The sequence below is a fragment of the Psammomys obesus genome, unplaced genomic scaffold (assembly GCF_907164565.1).
Source record: "Psammomys obesus unplaced genomic scaffold, mPsaObe1.curated_primary_1811, whole genome shotgun sequence".
In the NCBI taxonomy this organism is placed as follows: domain Eukaryota; kingdom Metazoa; phylum Chordata; class Mammalia; order Rodentia; family Muridae; genus Psammomys; species Psammomys obesus.
The window spans coordinates 2,972,918-2,996,675 of NW_026596225.1; the positions used below are offsets into that span (position 1 = coordinate 2,972,918).

At 53.5% G+C, this 23,758-nt stretch overlaps 1 protein-coding gene across 1 annotated transcript; it reads right to left on the reverse strand.

The window, feature by feature from the left end:
• Positions 1 to 334: 334 nt before the first annotated feature.
• On the reverse strand, positions 335 to 14,134 carry Slc34a1 (solute carrier family 34 member 1). Its single transcript, XM_055595856.1, has 12 exons — positions 14,026 to 14,134; positions 13,780 to 13,929; positions 13,564 to 13,692; positions 13,349 to 13,492; positions 11,668 to 11,779; positions 11,367 to 11,562; positions 11,052 to 11,147; positions 5,395 to 5,458; positions 5,003 to 5,170; positions 1,899 to 2,015; positions 1,692 to 1,816; positions 335 to 838 (listed from the first exon to the last, which is right to left on the reverse strand). Exons 1-12 carry the CDS (start codon positions 14,132 to 14,134, stop codon positions 335 to 337), a joined length of 1,914 nt encoding a protein of 637 aa, XP_055451831.1.
• Positions 14,135 to 23,758: the final 9,624 nt, after the last annotated feature.

The window sequence follows — 23,758 nt, forward strand, 5'->3', positions numbered from 1 at the left end:
TGTCCGTCACGTGGTGCAAGGCTTGCTCCCACCAACGTCCTGAGGCCCTCCAGGCATCTGCACACGCACAGCCCGTGCCCACGCAATGTGCACACGTGGACTTCCACACCATCCGATGGTGGCACACCCGCCGCCTGATGCGTGTCTGTGTACTCTGCCCCTTAGCTACAAAATCCCTCCCCGCTGTGGCCCTGCACATATGGGCAAGGTAACCAAAGGTGGCACCGCCAGCGACGCGCTCGGCACGCGCATGCGCGCACACACCTCTGCCCCTGCACGGTGAGCTCCGTGAGAACCGCGTTGCCTGCTCCAGGCAGTAGTCTGGGCCCGCAGCCTAGAGGCGGGTGGCGAGGTGGTGAGCGGGCAGTGCCAGGCGGGGCGAGGGCGTGGCGGGCGGGAGCTCCTCCAGGAAGACTCTGGCGGGAAGCTGGGGTGAGCGGGGCTCAGGCCTGGCGCAGCACAGGGTGGCCCGTGTGATGAGGCGGTCCAGCGGCTGCAGGGAGCGCATCCAGCGCGGCAGGAAGTCCCAGGTCCGCAGCCACCGGGGCAGGTGCCCGGGACTTCGGCTCTGCAGGACGTTAACGAGCACCACGAAGGCCAGCAGGGCGCCGAAGGGCGCGCCCACGCCGACCATAGCCTGCCAGCCCGCCATGGAAATGCCAAACACCAGGGAGGGCAAAAGCAGGAAGCACACGAGGAGGTAGAGGACGGCGAACCAGCGGTACTTGGCGGTGCGTTTGCCCAGCGCCTTGGCCATGCGGATGGGCAGGCGCGTGCAGGGCAGCGGGTACCACAGCAGGATGCCCAAGATGTTAAAGAAGAAGTGGCAGAGGGCGATCTGCAGGAGGGAGGCCGGAAGTGATCAGGCCAGCGCAGTGGCTGGGTAATAGGCCCCACGTGAGCGGGGCCGGAGAAAACCTCTGGGGCTGATGGACTCCAGCCAGTCTGGGTTTTCAGACAAGCGTGCTGGGCGTTCCACGTGTGTCCTATTGACTGCCCTTCCGTCTACTCCTCAGCTACACCCCAGCAACTAAAGAGCTTGCCTCTCAGCCGGGCGCAGGAGCACATGTCTGTGATCACAGCACTCAGGGAGGCAGGGGCAGGTGGATCTCTGTGAGTTAGAGGCCAGCCTGGTCTACAAAGCGAGGCCAGGATAACCAAGGCTACACAGAGAAACCCTGTCTCAAAAAAAAAACCAAACAAATCTTGTCTTTCTAACACACCAGGCTGACTTGGAGCCTTTGGCCAAGGGTTCTCTTCCGTGTCTAACTCCATGGGGATCTGGCCAAGGAGGCCAGTGGACACCAGCGGACACCAGCATCGTGGTGGGATTACAGGCGTGTACTCCCATGCCTGACTTTAGCAGCCACTAAAGGTTAATTTCATTTCTGGCTTGCCCGCTCCTGGCTTCTAATTGGTCAGCATATCATCAGCTGTTTTGCTCCTGAGCAGACTCCCCGTGGCCGAGTTCCATGCACCCTTGGCCTCCAGACCCGGGCCGGGCCTCTCTGGCTGCACACTACCACAGTGTGGCCCCAACCGTTTACTGATAGAGTGTGGCACTGGCTCAGATTAGAGCCAGGGTCTTGAGAGCGGCCTGAAATCTGCTTTGTCCATAGCAATTTCCAGGGAGTGAGCGGCAACCTCAGCAGACTGATGTATGCCCCCACTGTTCCGCAGTGCCCTCATACCTGAAAGGAGCTGGGCAGCTTCTCCCTGGGGCTGGCCAGGGCTGCCAGAATGGCTGTGGTGGTGGTGCCGATGTTGGAGCCCAGTGTGAGCGGGTAGGCCCGCTCGATGCTGATGACTCCCAGGCCTGGCGGGCGGAGAGCGGGCGTCAGCCTCTCTAGCCCTTTCCCTGGGCACCCGCCCCGCTGCTGCCCGGCACTGGCACTCACCGATGAGTGGGGTCATGGCTGACGTGAACACAGAACTGCTCTGGACAATGAAGGTCATGCTGGCACCCACGACCATGGCAAAGTAGCCTGTGACCCAGGTGAAGGGGGCTGGAAAGTCTGAAAGGAACCCATGAGAGGCCGTGGGAGAACAGGCCTTGCTTTAGGGAAGAGGCGCTCTGGCGGTAGCTCCTCCGGGAAAACCAAACTGCCCCCTGCTCGCTTGTAACAGCTTCCCTTTGCCCTGCTTGCTCTCTTGAGCACAGAGCTTTCATACTCGGGCTATTCCACTCTCGTGTGCCACTGCTGTAGCTGCCCCAGCTGACGCAGGGTTCTCTTCCGTGTCTAGCTCCGAGGGGATCTGGCCAAGGAGGCCGGTGGACACCGGCATCGTAGCTTCTCTAAGGTAGTGAAGTGTTTGCCTGTTACAACGCACATGCTGCCGTGTGAGGCCTGTCTAGATCCATCATCCCAATACAGGGAGCCTGCGCCTGTCACAGCGGCTGAGCCCGATGACCTGAGCTGTACCCCGGGATGGGCATGGCAGAAGGAGAGAACCACCTGGTGCAAGTTGGGGTCTGACCTTCACACCGCACACACACGCCCACCCACACGCAGAATGGAGTGATGATTATTTAAAAAAAAAAAAAAAAAGCAGTATAACCGGGTGATGGTGCACGCCTTTAATTCCAGCACTCAAAAAGCAGAGGCAAGTGGATTTCTATGAGGTTGAGGCCAGCCTTGTCTACACAGTGAGTTCCGTATCAGCCAGGGCTGCCTTGTAAGACCCTGTCTCAAACAAACAAACAAGCAAGCAAGCAAGCAGACAAAAACATTACAAAGGCACAAAGATTTGTTTATGCTGTATGGTTTAAGGAAAAATTACTGTTCCGCTTCAAGGCAGATGCAGTTATTTTCTGAAATATTTTTGACTCGTGGCTGACTGGTCTGCAGATCAGGGTCTCAGGGGTGCACAGTACCCGCTGGCCCACCCCGAGCTCCTCCCTTTGCCCTTTCTGAGCCCCCAGAATGCCCTTCATAGTTTTATTATCAGTGTTGGGCCTGGAACCCCTGAGCTACAGGTTTGCTGAATGAATGCTTCATCACTGAGAAGTAGTTCTAGCCTTCACCTACTGGTTGTCTTATGTAAAGGGTTTTTTTTTGGGGGGGGGTGGCAGTGAGTTAAGGTTTCATTCTATAGTTCAGACTCTCAGTAATCCTCCTGCCTCAGCCTTCCAAGCGCAGGGATTACAGTTGTGAGTCACATCTGGCTTCCTCCATATTTATTTATTTCTCTCTGTGTGAAAGTCAGAGGTCAATTTTGTACATCTTTATCTCTCTGTGTCTTTTGGGGAGGGGTGTTGAGACAGGGTTTCTCTTTGTAGCCCTGGCTGTCCTGGAACTCTCCATTCAGACCACGCCTGGCTTCGACCTCCTAAAGACTTGCCGGCATCTGCCTCCCAAGTGTGGGATCAAAGGCGTGTGCCGCCACTGCCCTGCTGTCTCTTACCCAACCTGGATTTCATCAAGTGGGTGGACTGGCTGGCCAGTCAGACAGGGTATTCCCCTGTCTCCACCTCATAGCACTGGTAGTGCTGGCAGGCACCTGATCTCTGGCTTTTTATGTGCGTTATGAGGATCCGACTCGGGTTCTAAGGCTTGTAAGCAAACACAGAACTGGCTGAGCCAGCACTCCAGCCCTCTTCCAAGTTAATGTTAGTGGAGCGTGCCTTTAATCCCTGTACTGGGGAGGCAGAGACAAGCAAGTTTCTGCGTTCAAGGCCAGCCTGGTCTACATAGTGAGTTCCAGGCTAGCTAAAAGTATATACTGAGACCCTCCTTCCCCCTTAAAAAAAAAAAAAAAAAAAAAAAAGCTGGGTGGTGGTGGTACCTGCCTTTAATCCCAGCACTTGGAAGACAGAGGCACACAGATCTCTGTGAGTTAGAGGCCAGCCTGGTCTACATCGCTAGTTCCAGGACAGCCAGGGCTATACAAAAACAAAACAAAAACCTGTCTTGTTTGTTCAGACAAGGCCTCACTTTAAAGCCTGAGCTAGCCTCCAAATCCTCCTGTGTGCGGTTTTTGAGTGCTGGGATTCCAATCGTGTGCCACCCATCTGGGCCCTTCACACACATTTCACCCCTTCTGCAGGTCTCTGCTTGCTCAATGGTGTCCACAGAGAGCACCCAGCACCTACAGAAACAGCCTCGTCCGTTCTGTTGTGTTGCCGGATGGATTTCCTGTGTCCTCACTTATCTACTTTCCTTGCTTGTCTTCCCCACATGCCTTCCTTCCTCATCTACTGAGAATAAAGTGAGGGGCCCCCTGAGGAAGGCCCAGGTTTGGCTGGTGACAGAGATGACAGACCACCCAGGTCACGTGAGGAAGTGGTGGACCTGCAGATAATAACTAATTAGCCCTACTGCATTGTCGCCAATTGGGACACAGCCCAGCACAGCCTGGGTGCCTAGCTCTGTGAGGGATCTCACAAGTCTGAGATCCTGGGATCAAGGACCCGTCTCTCTCTGCCTCACTCCTGCCTCCTGCGGCACAGAGCAGGGGTTTACTGTCTGTTTGTTGGTTAAACAGAGGTTTCTAGGTAGACATGGTCATGCATGGTTGCCGTCCTTGCACTTGGGAAGTCAGAGCCAGAGCATCAGAAGTTCTGGACCAGCCTAGGCTGCATAGCAAGGTCTAAGGGCATCATGGCATCGTGAAACCATGCCTTGAAAAATCCAGAACAAATAAAATCAAAACGGGAGCCGTGCGTGGCGGTGCTCACCTTCAGGCCCAACACACTGATGGATCTCTGTGCGTTCAAGGCCATCCTGCTCTGTAAACTGAGTTCCAGGATAGCCAGGGCTATGCAAAGAAACCCTGTCTTGAAAACCCAAACCAAAGCAAAATGTGACTTCTCAGGATGCCCATCCACTAGATGATGCAACAGCTGGAAATGGTTGCCGTGTTCTGGGTGTTGGCATCTCCAGATGATGAGCCTCCAGGATGACCTGGCCCCAGCCCTTCTCCATTCTTAGGGAAAACTGAGGCTCAAGGATGATAGTGGTGGATTTAGAACCCCTGAAAGGGCTCGTCTGGGCCAGCTCACCTGTGTTAATGACCTTCTGGATGATGTTGGCCACTTGGCCCTTGAGCAGAGAGTTGAGCATCTTGACAAGGAGGATGAGACAACTGCACAGAACCAGCAGGGAGCCAGCCAGCAGGATGAGCCCCACAGCCAAGTCTGGCAGCCCCGTGTCCACAAAGATATGGTTGCCTGAAAGAGCAGTAGGAGGCCGCTGCATGCTTGCCCTGCTTCCCACCTGTGCCAACCCGCTAGGTGGCGAGAGTAAGACCCCCACACCAAGCTCCTTTAGCGTCTGTGCCAGGAACTGAAGTAAGCCCAGAGGTCAGCTGCCTTTCCTGCAGCCGGGCACAGCAGTGCCCAGCCCCAGGCATGACTCAGCTATGCCCTCCCCCACGGGTGTGGTAGGTACTCACATTTCTCCCTGGTGGTATTTGCAAGGCTGGCGTTGGCCTCTGCCCTGGACACAGAAGTGGAAGCCTAGATTCAGAGGAAGGTGACTTAGAGAAGAATGTAGAAGAGCGCAGCCTGGGGTAGGAGCAAGAGGGAGCTAAGAGGGGAGAGCTGGAGATGGGTTTCGGCTCTGCGATGACGAGCACGTTGCTTGCCTGCACTGAGCCCATTTCCTCTGTAGAGGAGGTGAGGTTGAAATGCTTCCCACTCAGGAATGCACCAAATATTCTACCCCATTACCCCCTGACCTGGCTACCCTTGGGACCAGGGGGACCCCAAATCACCAGTTCAGTAGCTTGTCTGGGTCCCTACTATCACCTCTCAGTTGTATCCACAACCCTTTCCTGAAACCCTTACCATCCTTGCCAGTTTTTACCAGTTCCTGTCTCCATGCCTTCTTCCTTAGTTCCTTCCCCATGGTCTCCCTAGAGCTCACCTAGCCCAAGAGTCATCCTGCCCTGGCTCAATGCCTTGCCCTTGGGGGTCCACGTGGAAGGAAGGTGGGTGAGGACAGAGGGTCTGGCCCCCACAGTTCTTTCTGGACCTTCTGTGAGGGAAGTCCCCAGGTCAAGGGGACAAAAGGCCGGTCAGGCGGTGCCCTAAATTATGGGCCGGGCTGCACATGAAGGTGGTAGGTCTGCAGAGACGGCAGATGCTCAGCTCCAGGTCTCTGCCACCATCCAGGGTGCGTCCCACAGTGGCCCCGCCACCTGTTCTAGAAGAAAAACCACAGTTCCGGAGCTTTCTGCTCAATTTCTATGCATTGTAGCTGCTCTGAGATACCTTTTTCTCTTCCTTCCTTCCTTCTTTCCTTTTTCTTTTCTCTTTTTTCCCCAGTACTGTGGATTGAACTTAGACACTCGCATATATTAGGCAAAAATTCCACAACTGAGCTACATCCCAAATTCTTATTTCTTTTTTTTTTTTTTTTTTTTTTTTTTTAATTTTGAGACAGGGTCTCACTAAATTGTCCCGATAGGCCTTGGGCTTGCCATGGTCCTGCCTCAGCCTCCTAAGTACTTGGGATTCATAGGCCTATGTCATTAGGCCTAAAGAGACACACTTTAAAGTTCTGGGAAGCGGAGCTCCCAGGCCGGCAGAACTGTCCTTCCGCTTTGTAGGGTACTAATCTGTAGCTTCCCTGGATGTTGCAAATGAAGCCCAGAGGCCTTATTTTCCCGCTGGCTCAGAGAATCCCACAGCTGTGATGGGAGGAGAGCATGGGTGTGGCTGTGGAGAAGCTAAGGTCACAGGCTCAGGCGAGGTGCTGCCATGCTGATGTTTATAGCTTCTTTAGGTTCTGCTCTAAACCACGTGTCATGTAAAGAATATATGGTCAGGCTGGGTTGGGCGAGTGACACAGCCCTTGTCTATACAGGCAGGGCCCTGGTTCCGTTCTCAACATCACAAAAGCAGAACCTGAACAGACCAAACAACAAACCCTGGTGTGATGATGGCAGGGTCTGGTTCTGGCGGCTGGTTCTAATGTGTGTTTGTGAGATGTGTTCCCTTCAGCAGGGCTGTGTGCCCAGCCCTTATTCCCACTTCTCTAAATCTGGGCCTTGGGGCACCATGAAGCCTGGAGGCCAGCACTCTAGGCAAGAAATCAGATAAAAATCATCTGCTAGAACAGAAATCTAGACAGGCACTTGAGAAGTTGAGGCAGGAGGATTGCCATGAAGTTAAAGACAGCCCAGACTAGAGTGAGATCTTGTCTTAAGAATAAAACAAGGGGCTGGAGAGGTGGCTCAGAGGTTAAGAACACTGGCTGTTTTTCCAGAGGTCCTGAGTTCAATTCCCAGCAACCACATGGTGGCTCACAACCATCTCTAGTGAGATCTGGTGCCCTCTTCTGGTGTGTAGGCACACATGCAGACAGAACACTGTATAAAACAAACCCTAGGCTAATGAAGCAAGGGGAACGCTGATCTGATAGGGAGAGAATGGCGCTTAGTCACAGGGAGAGCTAGGTGTTTGCTGAGTCCAAATCTGCTTTTATACCAGCTACCGGGGGCCATTCATACCACCTTTCCGAGCCCACTTAAACTGGGATAGTAAGGGGCTCCAAGGTTAAGAGCTCGGGTTGCTTTTCCAGCGGACCCAGGTTCACCTCCCAGCACCCACACGGCAGCTCACAGCTCTGTGACTCCAGTTCCAGGGGATCCCTCACGCTTACACAGACATACCTCCAGGTGGAACACCACTGCACATAAAAGAAATCTCCAGAAAAGATAAATTGGGATAATAGCAATGTAAGGTCACAGGAGAAAATCTGCATAAGCTCCTCGCTTCAGGGTCTGGCCTACTGCAGGCTCCAGGTGACCTGAGCTTCCTGGATGGGACACTGACCACTTCCCTTCTGGAGCTCCTGCAAACACACTTGTGCATCCCAGCCCTTTGGGGAGGGGTTTGGGGGGCCTTCCTGGAGGCTGCCAAAGCCCTGGGAAGCAGACGACCTGAGATGTGTATCTGCTTCACTGGCCTTCTCTGAGCTGCATCCTGGAGCCTCCTAGGGATAGGATTTGTGGACCTTATAGAGGCCAGAGGGGGGTGAGGAGCTTGGCGTTGGTCCTACCTTAGGGTTGACTGGGCAGGGCAGGACAGGGGGCTGGGGATCCTGTTGTTTATTTGCATTTTGGGGCTAGAGGTTGAACCTTGACCTCATTCATCACCCTCCCATGGGGTTCTGGGACCTTGACCTTTCTTCCTGGAGATGTGGCCTTAGCTGAGCCCAGAAAGGGAATCAGGGCCCCCAAAGTTTAAGAGGGGACTACAGAGACAGCAGGAGTGACTGGGAGGGTCCACCATCAAGCCAGGCCAGGAGGCATGGAGGGGAGAGACCCTTTGGGGAGATCTTACAGGGCAGAGGAAAAGCTAGCAACTCTGGCCTAATTAGCAGAGTTGGGAGCCCGAGCTGGTCATGTGCCCAAGATGTGTCCATCCTGTCTGGGGTAGAGCAGAGATTGAGGGAGTGGAGTGGAAACGTTAAAGGGAAAACAGCAAACGTGTGCCATAGCCCCAGGCTCACGCTGTGGCAGAGTCGCCCTCAGTTGTGTGACACGGAGCTGCACCTACAGTCAACCTCCTGGGCTTCGGTTGTCTCCCAACACAAGGTCCCTAATGCCATCTTCTGTTCCCCACAGGCTCTTGAGAGCATCTGGGAAGAGGGAGTTGGTGTTTAAGAGCCTTCAGGGACACCCTAGATGCTTCTGGGAACTGAAGAAGGTGATTAAGTTCACAAAGGGCCCTTCCTCAGGAGGGAACCGCAGAGGATGTGGGCTTGCACAATCGCTTTCCCTCTTGGGGTATGGTAGCAGTGGAGCCTTTGTTCTCCTGGAAGCAGGAGCGCCCTGGGCCAGCAGCGCCATCTGGTGGCTGAAATGAGAACGTCTCAGCGCATCTGCAGTCCGGTTGCCGGGGGCGGAGAGATGGGTACAGATTGGAGGCGCCTCAGGCCACAGTCTGTAAGAAGCAGCTGCATGAGGAGTTAGGATTCTGTCAGGATCGAGACTTCTCCTCCGTTAGAGGACCATAACCCAGGCAGCCGCTGCGCCTGTCCGAGGGAGGCTGTCTGCTATCTCAGAGTGGGGGTGTAGTAACAGCCGTCCCCAGCAGCCATCCGCCAGAGATGCTGTTTAAACCAGGAGGTACAGTTGTCAGTTGACGTGTGACTCACAGGTGGGCTACCAAGGTTAACACCAGCTCCCTGGTCGTCCAGAAGTGTCCAACACTCAAATGGCCTGTTTTACTTTCCCTGTCTGGAGAGCTCCTACCCTGCCCTGGGTGGCATCTGTCCTCTGGAGACTGGTTTAATCAATGTCTGGTCCAGTGTGGTAAAGGCTGACAGCCATGAAGAGTTGAAAAAAAGGAGGGGGGGACTTTGAGGCCAAAGAGGGGGTGGTGGTAAAAAAAAAAAAAAAAGGAGTCACCAAAGCACAGCCCAGGAGCACATGAGGCGGCTGAGTCATAGTCCTGCAGGGGACGGGGCCAGAGGGAGGCAGGAAGGCAGGGCCCTCAGATCCAGCCTTACCTCCAAGCCAAGTGATGCAACCTGCTGTTACACAGAAAGGTTTCTTGCTGGGTCGGGGACCTGAAACCCTGGCAAGCAACCGCTGAAACATCAAAGAGCCTCAGGCCCAGCTGAGGGAGCTCACGGTTACCTCACACGACTGAAGCGTCCTGTCTGTGTAGCGTGGCTCACCCGGCCAGTCTTGCTCTTGGGAGTACGGTAGGCGAGGAGGTTCACTACAGGTAGAGACTTGCCCAGGACAGATGGCAGGCTGGAAATCTCTCCGAGGCTTTTCTTCTTCTCAGATCAGTGTGTGATTTCTCCTCCTCTATCTGGGCTGCGATTTGTGAGGCCACAGTGAGTCACAGGGCTTGCCTGAGAGTGCCGGAGAGCTCAGGAGAAGGTAGCTGACATGTCAGGGAGATCACAGAGCCAGCATCAAAGCTGTCCACGTGGGCTTTTTATCGTCAAGCTGCCTTGAACTCCCAGAAGCGCAGAGCTGGTGCTGTGTGACGCTCAGGACATCACAGGCCGAGTTGATGGAGTATTTTCTGTGAGTGCCGCTGTAAGGTCTGGGACCATTCCCCGGTGTGTGGGGGGGTGGGGGCTGCAACTCCACAGTGCTCTTTGGATTTCCCCGTAGCTTTTCTAAATGGAGCCATTTCTCGTATGTAATAATTAAGGAGAAGCAAATTTGGAGGACTGTGGTTTGGTGAGGTGTTTTCTTCCTTTTATGGCTGAGTGAGAAAGTGTAATCGCCCACTTGCTTTCGCCTAATCGCCTGGCTATTATGCCTTGTACCATAGGCCTAGTGGCTGATCCATGAATGCCCAACGAACGCCCAACCAATCTGAGCGGTCCTTCTCGCTGGGCAGTAGAAGGAGCAGAAATAATGCAGCAGGATAAGGGACTCGTGGCTCTGGGCGAAAGAGCCCCCGCCAGCACCTGGTAACCACTGTCCCTCAGGGGGCCACCAAGTGTGAAAGCCACTTTCTCGCTCCCTAGCCAGAATCCTGGGGTCCAATTTTCTCAGTATCTCTGTAGCTCCCTCCCCTCCCCTTCTCTGCTCATGTCTCTAGGCAGTACTGTGAGGCTGGCCCCAGTGTCCCCATAGCAGGGTAGTCCCAGGCAAGTTAGCCTTCTGCAGCCTGTGAAGCTAAAGGGTTAAGCTTGAGCCATGGTTTCCAAACTTGAGCACGGGGAGTTGGAGGGCAAGTTGGAGTTTGGGCACTGCGCCATTCCTGTCGATTTCCTTCTGACTCAGTTGGTCTAGGAAGGATGTACAGGCACTATGCAGCAGATTCTCTTTACTCTATGTCTAGTTTTCATCTTTAGTCGGTTCCTGGGTGGTACTGTCGCTGTTTGTCTGAGGAACAGCAGCTTTTTGAAAACCACTGGGCCAAAGTACAGTTGCACTAAAGTACAGTTGATGTTTGCTCGAAGCAGTGTGTGCGGCCCAGTGGGACTCCAGTGTTTGTCGCGGGTATAGCGGCGTAGGAAAGGCGTACACACAGGCTCTCTCCTCACTAAAGGATCCCCAAGGCCTATGAAACAAACAGGCAACTGTCTAAAGAAGGTGGAGGGGTCATCTTACCGTACTCCGAAACTCACCTCTGTTGGGTCTGGGTAGCACCAAATCCGGATGAGACTGTGATTCCTCAGGGACTCGTCCCCCACAGCAATGCTGGTGATCACAGACTTGTCCAGCTGGAGCACGATGTCGAGAGAGAGACAGAGAGACAGACAGATAATCAGACAGAAGAGAGGGAGACAGACAGAGACAGAGACAGAGCCAGACAGAGACAGAAAGACAGAGAGAGACAGAGATAGAGAGACAGAAAGACAGAGAGAGGCAGAGATATGGATGTAGACAGGGATACTCACTATTCCAGACCTGTCCACCCCATGCTGGGTCCCGTCCCTCACCTGAATGATGAGCCTTGTGAAGGGTTCTGTGATGACCTTGAGAAGGTCAGGGGCATCGCGGCCACCGCGGATGTTGAAGGAGGCAACCACAAGCGCAGTGAGACGGTGCAGGCAGCCTGTGGCGGCCTCCAGCGGCAGCAGGGCCAGGACGGACAGCCAGTTAAAACAGTCGTGCACCGTGGCCCCTGCAAAGGCCCTGCACAGGGGCGCCACGTTGCAGGGCAGCTGGACCCGCGTGCCCACGCTGAGGGCCTGGCACCCAGTCCTGCCCCCTCCCCGGCAAGCGCTCGACCCCACTCACCGCCTGAAGTCAGTCCTGTCCCCCGCCTGCATCAGCGCCACGATGGTGTTGGTGACGGAGGTGCCGATGTTGGAGCCCATGATGATTGGGATGGCAGAGCTCACCTCCAGCACTGGCCAGAGAGGAGCCTCTCAGGTGACTCGGCCCTAACCACCGGCCAGGCCCAGGCCCAGGCCCAGCCCCAGCCCCAGCCCCAGCCCCAGCCCCAGCCCCAGCCCCAGCCCCACCGGCCAGGCCCAGCCCCAGCCCCAGCTCCAGCCCCAGCCCTAGCCCCAGCCCCAGCCCTAGCCCCAGCCCCACCGGCCAGGCCCAGGCCCAGCCCCAGCCCCAGCCCCAGCCCCAGCCCCAGGCAGCCTTTTCCAGTGTACCCTGGCTCCCTCGGCTGAGCCTCACAGGTCTTTGTGTGCATGAGCTGTGTAATTATGCATGTGTGAGCATACCTCTATCTGGCAACACGAACGCACTCTGGCCAGGGTACACCCATGCATTAGGCAGGGTGAACTTGTGAATAAGAGTGAATTTTGAAAACTCACACCTTGTGCTGTCCACAGTTTGTGCAAGTGTGAGGGTTGGTTTTATGTGTCAACTTGGCTAGCCTGCCTATGACATCCAGTTGACTTTAAGTAAAGATTATTCTTGTGCGTGCACACACATGTGCGTATTCGAGGGCACATCTATCTGTGTGCACACGTCTGTGTGTGTGTGCGTGTGTGTGTGTGAAGATGCGGAGGCCAGAAGCATTCAAGCGTCCTGCGCTATTGTTCTCTGCCTCATTATCACGTGACAGCGCCCCTTGCGTAACATGGCGCTGGGTGTCAACCAGCAGGGCAGCAATCTGCCCCTGCCCCCTCCTGTGTGCCCCTGTGCCCAGCCTCTGTGAGCGCCGGAAGTTTAGCGCCTTCCCAGCATGGAGCAGGCCCTCACCCACTGGGGCTCCTCAGCCCCAGGTAAGGGAGATTATGCCCACTGGTCTGGGCAGGCCTCATCCAGGGAGGTGCAGGAGCCTCCAGTGTAAAAGTGATGCTTCCTGCGGCTCACAGGCCTGGCTTCTGCCTGCACGCCTAGCCTGCCCTTCCAAATCGCTCACTCCTAAAGTGTCAGACTTGAGCGCCCAGCCACACGGTCATGAAAGTCAATTCTTTGCAATAAATCGCATGTCCCGTGATGGTTTTTACGGACTGATTTCCTCTGGCTTTGCTGTGTGGCTGTGTGGGTGGGTGGAGGTGAGCCTCCCAGGAGCCATGCTCCCCTGTCATGCTCCCCAGCTCCTGGAAGCCCCTCTTGCTTTGGAGACAGTGCAGGAGATGCTGGAGTCCCACTTGCCCTCAGTCTCCTGCCCACACTTCTGCCCTCAGCCTGAAGTACCAGGCCTTGCACTGTCCCTTGCACTGTCCCTCCAGGCCCTGCACTGTCCCCCAGGCCCCTGCACTGTCCCCCAGGCCCCTGCACTGTCCCTGCACTGTCCCTTGCACTGTCCCTCCAGGCCCTGCACTGTCCCTGCACTGTCCCTGCACTGTCCCTGCACTGTCCCTTGCACTGTCCCCCCAGGCCCCTGCACTGTCCCCCCGGCCCCTGCGCTGTCCCCCCGGCCCCTGCACTGTCCCCCCAGCCCCTTCGCTGTCCCTCCAGCCCCTGCACTGTCCCCCCAGCCCCTGTGCCTTCCCTGCTCATGCCAACTCACAACCAGAGGACACCATGCTGACGATGATGGAGGTGGAGGTACTGGAGCTCTGTACCAGCACAGTCACCAGAATCCCCACCACCAGCCCCGCCACTGGGTTGGACAGGATGGCATTGTCCTTGAAGATGTCACCGGCCACCTTCCCTGCAGAGCATGAGCCAGCATCAGCGGGGGTCCTTCTAAACCCCTCCCCTGACCTCCCCACCCGGGCCTACCTCCAGCCAGCTGGAAGGCAGAGCTGAGCACGTCCAGAGAACAGACAAAGAAGTAAAGGAAAGCCAGCATGAGGGGCACCTTTAGGAGCTTCGTGCCAACCTGGGCAAGCTTTTGGAGCAGCCTGGGCTCTGGGGGTGGGGACAGGCATGAGCTCAGTGGGCAGGGCATGAAGGCAGTGACTGTCCATGCCCCTGACGGCCCCCAACCTGGCCCACCTGGCTTTTGCTCCTCTTCCTGGGCCAGCTTGGCAGGTAACGGCTCATGGCACTCCAGGACCTCCCCATAGGGACAGCTGTGCTCTGTGAGGGTCACCGGGCTCAGGCTGGAGAAGGTGTAGGTGGGCGTCCCTGGAATCCTATGCAGGACTGAGGAGGGAGCTGATTAGGTGTCACCAGGAGAGACAGGCAGCAGGACGTAGGCAACCAGGGCGAGCAGGCCTCAGGTGTGGGAACAGCACTCACCCTGTGGACTGGGCACATAAGCAAAGGCTGCCCCGTGCACCACATGTCTCCCACGGACTGGAAGTGGGGAGACAGCTGGTCCCCCCAGTCTCTCTCCATAGGACATCATGCTGGGCCCCACACCGAGTCCTACATATCAAGAGGTTGGAGCAAATCTGATAGTTGCTGTGTCTGGGACACATACCCACACAGGTGACATCCACCTTAGGGCATGTGATTGTGTCTATTCTCAGACACACCTGGAGAACCATGCCCAGGAGCTTGTCAAGGACCTGAGCCACAGTTCAGCCAGGTGTTGTAGCTGTTTGGCTTTGCAGTGCTGGAAATGGGCCCTAGGGCCTCGGCATAGCGGGCACGCTATGCTGGGCTGCACCAAGGTGGGCTCAGAAGGGATAGAGGACAGGAGGATCGGAAGGGAGGAGGAGAGACAGTTGGGTCTAGGAAGCACCCCAGCCCCAGCAGGCGTTTATTGGATGTGTAGTGCTTCCTGAGTTCCGAGTTAGATGCTGGGGCACAGCGGTAATTAAACACAGCCACTGCCTTCAGGATGTTCAAAGCATAGCAGGCAGACAGCTGCGAGTGGCAACCGGTGCCATGAGTACAGGATGCCCTGGGTACAGGCACCGCTATTACTAGAATCCCATGGCAGGTAAGGGGCTCTTGAGAAGAGAGAGCAGGGGCTGTTTTACCACAGGGGAGCGAAGCAGGCTGGCCTGGGATGGGGGTGTCATGGGGAGCAGGGAGAGGAAACACAGGAAGAGCTGGGTGATGGGCTCGGGAGAGGGTTGAGACATGGGGTACTGGGCTCACCTTGTGGTCCTGTGTCTCAGCTCCTGCTTGGCTGTTTGGGAAAGTCCAATGAGGAACAGAGACCCCTGCTTTATACCCTCGGGTCAAGGGCAAAGTCCCCAGAACTTTACCTGCCCTCCCTCTGTTCCCCATTAAATTAACTTTACCCCCAAGACTCCTCCCAGTTAATTGCTAACCTTTGGCGCTGCAGGGGGAGCCTGTGGCCAGGCTGCTCTCTCACTACACCAGTGCGCCACAGCCCAGCAGGGCACAGGACACCTTGTTCTTGGGGATTGAAAGCGATTCTGGGGCTCCCACCTCTTTCTTCATTTATGGCTGGACAAGACTCCGCAGATAGTTATCTGAATATCTGGTGGCCTTGCCATGCACCTGGATGTCTGTGTAGCTCTCTGTGTTGAGGGGTACAGTTCAAAAAAGGGGGAGCCCCCAGAGGGCCACAGTGAGGCTTCCTATTTGAGCGGTGGAGGACCTACAGGGCTTGATGCGGGATCTGGGATTCGAGAACCAAGAAGTGACTGTTCCGCAGCTTCTAATCTTCCTTAAAATGTTGGGATCGGGCAGGTCAGAAGAGCGTGCGGAAGCAGGGAGACCAGCTAGGATGCTGAAGAGAGGTCCAGGGGAGAGATGTGGGGCTGCACCAAGGTGGGCTCAGAAAGGACAGGAGGATCGGAAGGGAGGGGAGAGACAGTTGGGTCTAGGAAGCACGCACTACACAGCAAGTGCTGTGGGAAAGTGAGAAGTGTTACAGGCCCCATCCTCGTGCCAACAAGTGCCTCTTGAACGTGTAGTATAGCCTAGGTTCTGAGTTAGATGCTGGGGTACAGTCAGCCAGGCACAGCAGTGCACACCTTTAATGCCAGCACTCAGGAGGCTGAGGCAGGTGGATCTCTGCGAGTTCGAGGCCAGCCTGGTCAATAGAGCAAGTTCCAGGACAGCCAGGGCTTGTTACACAGAGAAATCCCGTCTGAAAACAAACAAGCAAACAAAACAAACAACAACAGCAAAAACCACACACAGATTGCCCTCCAGGTGCTCAAAAGTCCAGCTGGGAGACAGCTGCAAATGAGGGGTCTCTTTGTGAGCAGAAACGCAGAAACGGTAACCGGATGTTATGGCAAATGCGGGACCGCTGGAGCAGCGGTTCTCAACCTTCCTAATCTGTGACCCTCTAGTACAGTTCCTCATGCTGTGCTGACCCCAACCATAAGTTATTTCGTTGCTACTTCCTGACTGTAATTTCGCTACTGTTACAAATCATAGCGTAAACATCTGATATTTGATATCTGAAGCTACCCCTGAGGGGTGGCCACTCAGGCTGAGAGCTGCCGCCTGGGAGTGTCCCGTGGGAGGGCAGAGGCTCTTGGGAGAAGGAAGAGCAGGGATTATTTTTAGCTCAAGGGGAGCAAAGCAAGCTGGGCTGGAATGCCTTGGGGAGCAGGAAGAGGAAACACAGGAGAGCTGGGGCGATGAGCTCAGGAGAGGGTTGAGACACGGGGGCCCTGGGCTCACCTTGAGGTTCTGTGTCAACAGATCTTCAGGGCTCACCAGGGTCCCTGGAGCGGCAGACCCAAACCATATCTCCAGGGCAACACACACCTAATTGTTCTTTACCAAGGGAGATGGGAGCTCCGCACTGTTCCTGCTTCAGTCTGACCAAGGTTAACTCGTCAGTGCTTCACAGACTCAGTGGATGTGGCTAGGAGCACAAAACAAGCCCAGCTGGGGTCAGATTCCGGCTCTACTACAAAGGGACAACTGACGCCGCAGAATGCCCAAAAGAGAGAAGGGAGGCACGGTGTCACTGGGATTGGCTTTTTGATATTTTTGATGTTGAAGATGGAACATAGGGCATTGTGCTGTGCTACAAAGGAGCTTTAACTGTGAGCTGCCCCTACCTGTCGGGCAGAGTGACCCTATGTTCCAATTTGCTTAGCCAAAAAAAATTTTTTGGAGACAGGGTCTCACTATGTAGTTCTGGCTTTCCGGTGTAGTTCTCACTGCACAGACCAGCCTGGCCTCAAACTCACAACTGCTAGGATCAAAGGTGTGCGCCACTATGCTCAATTTTAATTTATAATTATAAAATAATTTATAATTGTCAGTGCAGACACCCATTTCACTCTAAAAACCATTCTGCTTTGAAGAGCAGTTCAAGCAGTTGTGAGAACTGAAAGAAAGGATTTGCAATCATGGCCTAGTAGATGGAATAGATTTAAAGGCTGGGGAGATGGCTCAGGGGTTAAGAGCACTGGCTGCTCTTCCAGAGGACTTGGGTGCAGCTCCCAGCACCAACATAATGGCTCACAACCGACTGTAACTCCAGTTCCAAGGGATCTGATGCCCATTTCTGGCCTCCTCAGGCATTAAGCACACATTTGATACATAGGCAAAGTATCTACACATATAAAAATAAGAAAAGTGTGTGCTGGATAGTTTTATGTGAACTTTACACATAAGATCATGCTGTTTGCAAGCCTGTAGGGAATTTTCTGAATTAGGAATTGGTAGTAGAGGGCCCAGCCCATCGTGGGTGGTGCCATCCTGGGCTGGAGGTCCTGGGTTCTATAAGAGAGCAGGCTGAGCAAGCCATGGAGCAAGACAGTAAGCAGCACCCTCCATGGCCTCTGCATCAGCTCCTGCCTCCAGGTTCCTGCCCTGCTGGAGTTCTTGTCCTGACTTCCCTCAGTGATGGACTGAAATGGGGAAGTGTGAGCCCAATAAGCCATCTCCTCCCCAAGTTTGGTCATAGCTGCTCTCATCACAGCAACAGTATCTATAACTAAGGTAAGTTGGTACCAGGATAGTTTGTTGGCTATTGCTGTGACATACCTGACCATGTTTTGGTGAGAACTGTGGAAGGACCTTGGAACTTTGTGTAAGAAAAGCCATTGAGTATTTAGTGCTTCGTGAGCTGTTCCATGGGAGCTTGGGAGGTAAGAACGGTGAGGGCAGTGCAGAAGATGAAAGCCTGGCTTGTGGCATTTTTGAAGGAAGCGTAGAAACTCTATCAGGGTCATCTGTTATTTTGAATCAAGATTCTATGGTTCTGGTTAGCTGGGGCTGTAATTAACAAAATACCAGAACTAGTAAAGTGAAATTGTTGCTTTGCTGATCAATTGGAGCTGAGAAATGAGTGGTGATTAAGATGGGGCCACATCGTTGAGGTGAAATCTCCTGGAAGTGTTTTCTGAGAGCACAGAGAAGCTGTGTCAAAGGCAGCCATGGTTGTATCTCACTCTGACGGCTGAGCGTGGTAGTGTAAGAGTTACCAGGTGGTACTGGCGGTTTTGAAGGCAGGAAGGAGGGCAGCTGAGGCTCGGCACTGCGAGAGGCCGGGAGAGGCCATTGGTGAAGATGCAGCCTCAGGGGCAGCTGAAGGCCCAGGACTGAAGGTACAGAGAAGCTGAGGCTTGGTGTCATGAAGACAGCCCGAGAGAGGCTATGGCTGAAAGTGCAGCAGCAAACACCAGCAGATTCGGAGATGCCAGTGCCGTGGAATGACCACTACGACAGCAGCAGCGGTGGAGTGGGGCCAGCTGAGCCCAGAAGACAAGCTGTGTGTGCGGCAGAAGGCCGAAGTGGCTCAGGCCCCTGGGAGGAGCCCAGAAGCTCTGGAGCCCCCGATGGACACTGTGTTGTTCACACAGTCCCTGCTTTTGCTTTGCATTGGCTGTGACTGTGCCTTAGCTCTTCCCCCGGAAGTAAGGTTCTATTTATTTTTAATTTGACAGGAGCCCACAGTTAAAAGACTGAATTTTAAAAGAGGTTTTAGGTTAAGAAGAAGAAGAGAAGGAGGAGAAGGAGGAGGAGGAAGAGGAAACAAAAAAACTTAGGGCTGGAGAGACATCTCAGAGGTTAAGAGCACTGGCTGGTCTTCCAAAGGTCCTGAGTTCAATTCTCAGTGGCTCATGACCATCTATAGGGAGATTTGATGCCCTCTTCTGACCTGCAGGCAGAACAGTGTATGCATAATAAAGAAATAATTTTTTTTAACTTTGAATTAAAAAAAAAAAAAACAAAACAGCGATTTTGTTTGTTTGTTTTTTGAAACAGGGTTTCTCTGTGTAGCCCTGGCTGTCCTGGAACTCACTTTGAGGACCAGGCTGGCCTCAAACACACAGTGATCCACCTGCCTCTGCCTCCTAAGTACTGGGATTAAAGATGTGTGTCAGCACTGTCCAGCTAAAGGCTGAGTTTGAAAGTGTTTGAGTTTGTAAAGCTGGGGGCCTTTAAGTCTGTAAAATATTTTATGTTATGATATGGATATCAATGTGCGTCATCTTGGGGATGAGCAATGAAAGAGATTGCAGCTTAATGGTGATGTGTTTGTGTGTTAATTGTGCTGGATAGTTTCATGTACACTTGACACAAGAGAGGGTCATCTGAGAGCAGGGGACCTCAACTAAGAAAAGCTGGCTGTATGGCTGGCGTTCCGTTCCCAGCAACCAGGTGGCGGCTCACTGCCATCTACACTGAGACCTGGTGCCCACTTCTGGCGTGCAGGTGTACATGCAGGCAGAGCACTGTATAAATAATAAAGAAATCTTAAAGAACCCAGCTGGAGGCAAACCTGTAAGACATTTTCTTAATTAGTGATTTACAGGGAGGGACCCAGCCCCTTGTGGGTGGGGCCATCTCTGGGCTGGCGGGTTCTATGAGAAGGCAGGCTGAGCAGGCCATGAGGAGCCAGCCAGCAAGCAGCACTCCTCCGTGGCTGCTGCATCAGCTCCTGCCTGCGGGCTCCTGCCCTGCTGGAGTCCCTGCCCTGGCTTCCTTCAGGGATGGACCACAATGTGGAAGTGTGAGCCGGTAAACCCTTTCCTCCCTAGGTTGCTTTGGTCATGGTGTTTCATCTCAGCAACAGCAACCAGACCAAGACAGACTCCAACCGGCTAACGGCTGAGCAGGCCCCGTTCTGCAAACATACCTGGCGGAACACCACCACAGCACTGTGAAGCACTCTTCTTTGTCTGCCCTCCCTGCCTTCCTGAGTTAGAGTGTTAGTGTCTACAAAATTTAGTGTCCACATCTTGCCCTTTTTAAGTCTAGCCTCAGACTGGAAGTCTTTTCTTATGTGTTTACTTAGCACAAGGCTGTGTTTTGGTTGGTTGGTTGGTTTGAGACTATGTCTCACTTTGCTGCTCAGGCCAGCCCCCAGCTCCAGAGTTGGTGTCATCTGCCTTCCTCCGGGCCCAAGCAGTTGGGAGTCCAGGTGTGTGCCCCTGCGCTGGGCTGTGTACTGTGTTTATCTGTGACATCCGTTCTGTCATGAGCCCTCGCTTACCTAGTGTAGGCCTCTTTATCTTGGGAGAATGGTTTAGGAAAGGCTGGAGTTTGTGCTCGGGTAGGCATGAATCACTGAGTCAGGTACAATCAAATGTGGGGTTCAAAATCTCTTAATACTTGATCTCAGCCTCTTTAGGGACGCAGGTGGAGGCTGCCTGGACTAGCATGGAAACCTGAGCATCCCCTGAGCCTTTTTCTCTCCCATCCATGCCTGACTCAGACCCTAGGCAGAAACTGCTGGTAGGCCCAGCATGAGCCTAATTTTAAGAAGGTATGAAGAGAACCCAGGAAACTAATCATCAATGCAAAATCGCAAGAGGTTTGTTTTTACCGTTGCGCAATGGGGTCACCCCTGCTGGTCAGCAAGGAGTGGCACTGGGAGACAAAGACCTTGGGTTTTTAAAAGACAAAGCACAGATAAATAAATCTTTAAAAAAAAAAGGGGGGGGGAGGGCTGGAGAGATGGCTCAGAAGTTAAGAGCACTTTCTGTTCTTCCAAAGGTCCTGAGTTCAATTTCCAGCAACCACATGGTGGCTCACAACCATCTATAATGAAATCTGGTGCCCTCTTCTGGTGTGCGGGCAGAATACTGTATAAATAATAAATAAATAAATCTTTAAAAGACAAAGTGCGGTAATTTTCAAAAGTTGCGGTCTTGGCAATTCATGATTGGATGAGGTATTTAACTTTTAAAATAATTGGTTGGCTCTGGGCACCCTTAGGTCTGGTCAGCCCTGTCGTAAATATCTGATTTTCAAGTCAGTTTGGAATTTCCTGCCATATGAGATATAGCCACAATTAAAGGTGGGAGAATGATTAACTCATCCCGTGTCTGTTCTGAGGAGTGGGAGTTATAGGCTTTGGATCAAAGGTCAGGAGCTATTCAGGAGAAGGATTGGGGCCATTTGGCTCAGTTTCCAAACAAAGCTCATCTCACAGGTGCCAGCCGGTGATTTTCTCTCCATTTAGTAGAGATCTCTGCTTGTTCTCTTCCTTATCTCTGCCCTCACAGATGGCTAATGTCAGGAACTTTTACATTCCTCGGCTCTCTGGAGAAGCACTAAGAGGCTTTAATTAACATGGGCCTAAAACTTGAAAATGTAAGTTATAAGGCAATTAAAAGAAACATAGGTTACAAAGTTAGTCTGATCCTTTCACTGCCATGTCCAAAGTACTCCTGGTGAACCTGGCTTTCCTTTCTTTTCTTTTTTGTTTTTGTTTGTTGTTTGAGACAGAGTTTCTTTGTGTAGCTTTGGCTGTCCTGTACTCGCTCTGTAGACCAGGCTGGCCTGAAACTCACAGAGATCCTCCTGCCTCTGCCTCCCAAGTGCTGGGATTAAAGGTGTGTGCCACCATTGCCCAGCAATTTTTTAAACAGGTATGGTGGCACATGCCGTTAGTGTCAGCATTTGGGAGACAGAAGCAAGTGGATTTCTGTGAGTTCCAGGATAGCCTGGGCTACTTGGTGAGTTCCAGGATAGCCAGGGCCATAAAAAGACCCTGTTTTCAAAAAAAGTTGTTTTTTTGATGTTTAAAATATACCTTCCTTCCTGGGGGAAGATTGATGATTAGAATAAACAGTTAATTATTGACAACACATCCTGAAAGATATGGTTCTAAAATGCTGTGGATTTCACACCAAACCGTGTCTAAAAGCATTTGTCTCCTCATTTGGCCCCTCTTTCTATCTCATGTGCCCACCGTTCTGTCTGCCTCCTCCCCAGCTGCTGACTGGAGCTGCATGTCCCCAGATGCATCCTATCTGAATACTCAGGCTAGCCTCCCTAGACCTTCCGAGGGCTAGCACCTGGGTAGTTATGGGCTTTTCTGCTGGGGAGTGGCCCCCAGGAGGACAAGCCACCTGTGGAAGGGAGGCCCAGATGAGCCTGTGGTCTGTCACATGGGATCACGTGGCCGTGCCAGCCCAGCCACGAGCTCCTCACACCGTCCCTGCCTTCTTCACGTTCACAGTCTTTGCCAACAGCACCCAGGGCCCATGAAGCACCAGCAGCCAGATCCCACGAAGGCATCTCTGACTCTTTCTTCTCCTCTGTCTCTTTGTCTCCATCCCTTCTTCCAACTCTCCTCCCCAGCCACCTTTCCCCATTTTGTAATTTTCCAGGAGCTCTCTGTCCAACATCCCTGGCTGAACCATGCCCTCTCCTAGGAGGAGGATTCAAAGGCCTCCCAGGTGCTATGTCTGGTCTTCCCTTATTGTTCCAGGTCCATTCTCTAAAGGAAGCAGCCAGTATGAGCTCAGTGCTAAAGCAGAACTTCCTCCCCTCGGCAGGGTCCCCTGCTCTCTGCCTGACTTCATCTGGAGGGTGTCTTTAGACACTGACTCCCCTAAATACACTTGACCTCTGGCCTCTGACACAGCTCCCTGCTAGCTCTCCCCTCCCTGCGCCTATATGTTTGTTGAGCACTGACCTTCTGTTCTTATGATTGGACCGTGCTGGTGCTGTATAATGCAAAGCAAGCATCTTTGAAGTGCCTAGTTCCAACCAATTATGTACACCTATTCTTGGAGGCCCCCCACTCCCCTAGGGGTGTATAACCTTTGTTCTCTGGAACTAAAGTTGAACTAGCCATCAGCTGTTCCCGAGTGTGACCCCTGCATGATTCTCTGTTCTCATCGGCCATTCCAGGCTCGCCTCTCTTCATGTCCTGACTTCATGGGCTCCTGGGAGGCAGCCCCCTGGCAGGAAGAGAACCAACAAGCCATCGGTCTCGTTATTACATTTTTATTTTAGTATATGTGTTTCCGTGTGCTGTGCCATGTGTGGAGATCAGAGGGCAACTCGAGGGAGCCTGTGGATTCTGGAGAGCGAGCTCAGGTCCTCAAGCTGCTGAGACACCTAAGGGGTCCACAGCCAGTGGCCTTTAGAAAACCCAAGCTAAAGCTTGACCTGGTGGACATTGTGGTTCACACCTCTGCTCCTGTCTCTTGGAAGACTGAAGCAGGAGCAGTACCAACCTGGCCATTTAGAGGAGCAGTGTGAGACAGGAGACAAGCCTACTGTAAGTCATCCCTTTACAATTCTGCCTCCATTATCTGTTCAGCCTGTTGGCCAACACTCTGCCACAGCTTGAGAGGGCCGACGCAACAGTCCATCTGCTGACCTCAGGTTATACTAAGGAGTTAGGACCTTGAAAAAGCGTGCAGAGTAAAGGGAACAGGGGTCCAAGAGGAGAAAAGAGCCGCACCCACATTTGAGGAGGGTAGAGCAGAGAATCCAGTAAGGGAGATCAAGAAGCATACCAAAAGAACAACTGCCCCAGAAAATAGACGACCAAGTTTTGAGAGACACGTCAGTCAGCTGGGCCAAATGCTGCTGAGATGAAACTCAAAAACAAACCAGATTTAGCAACCGGGAGCCATGCTGACCTTGGAGAGCCAGGCTGAGGAAGCAGCCAGCTGCCCTGGGTGGGGAAGTGGCTAGAGCATGGGCAGGGTCAACATGAGAGGCTAACATATTGAATTTCAGCACCCCAACAAAAGGGATCACCCAGAGCAGCATACCAGCTGAACAGAGGGGAAACGCCTCCGGGATAGAGCAGGCTGTGGGAGTTGAACCAGCTAGCTCATGGCTCAGTCATTCTCTGTTCATTAAATTAATTAGTTTATTGTTTCTT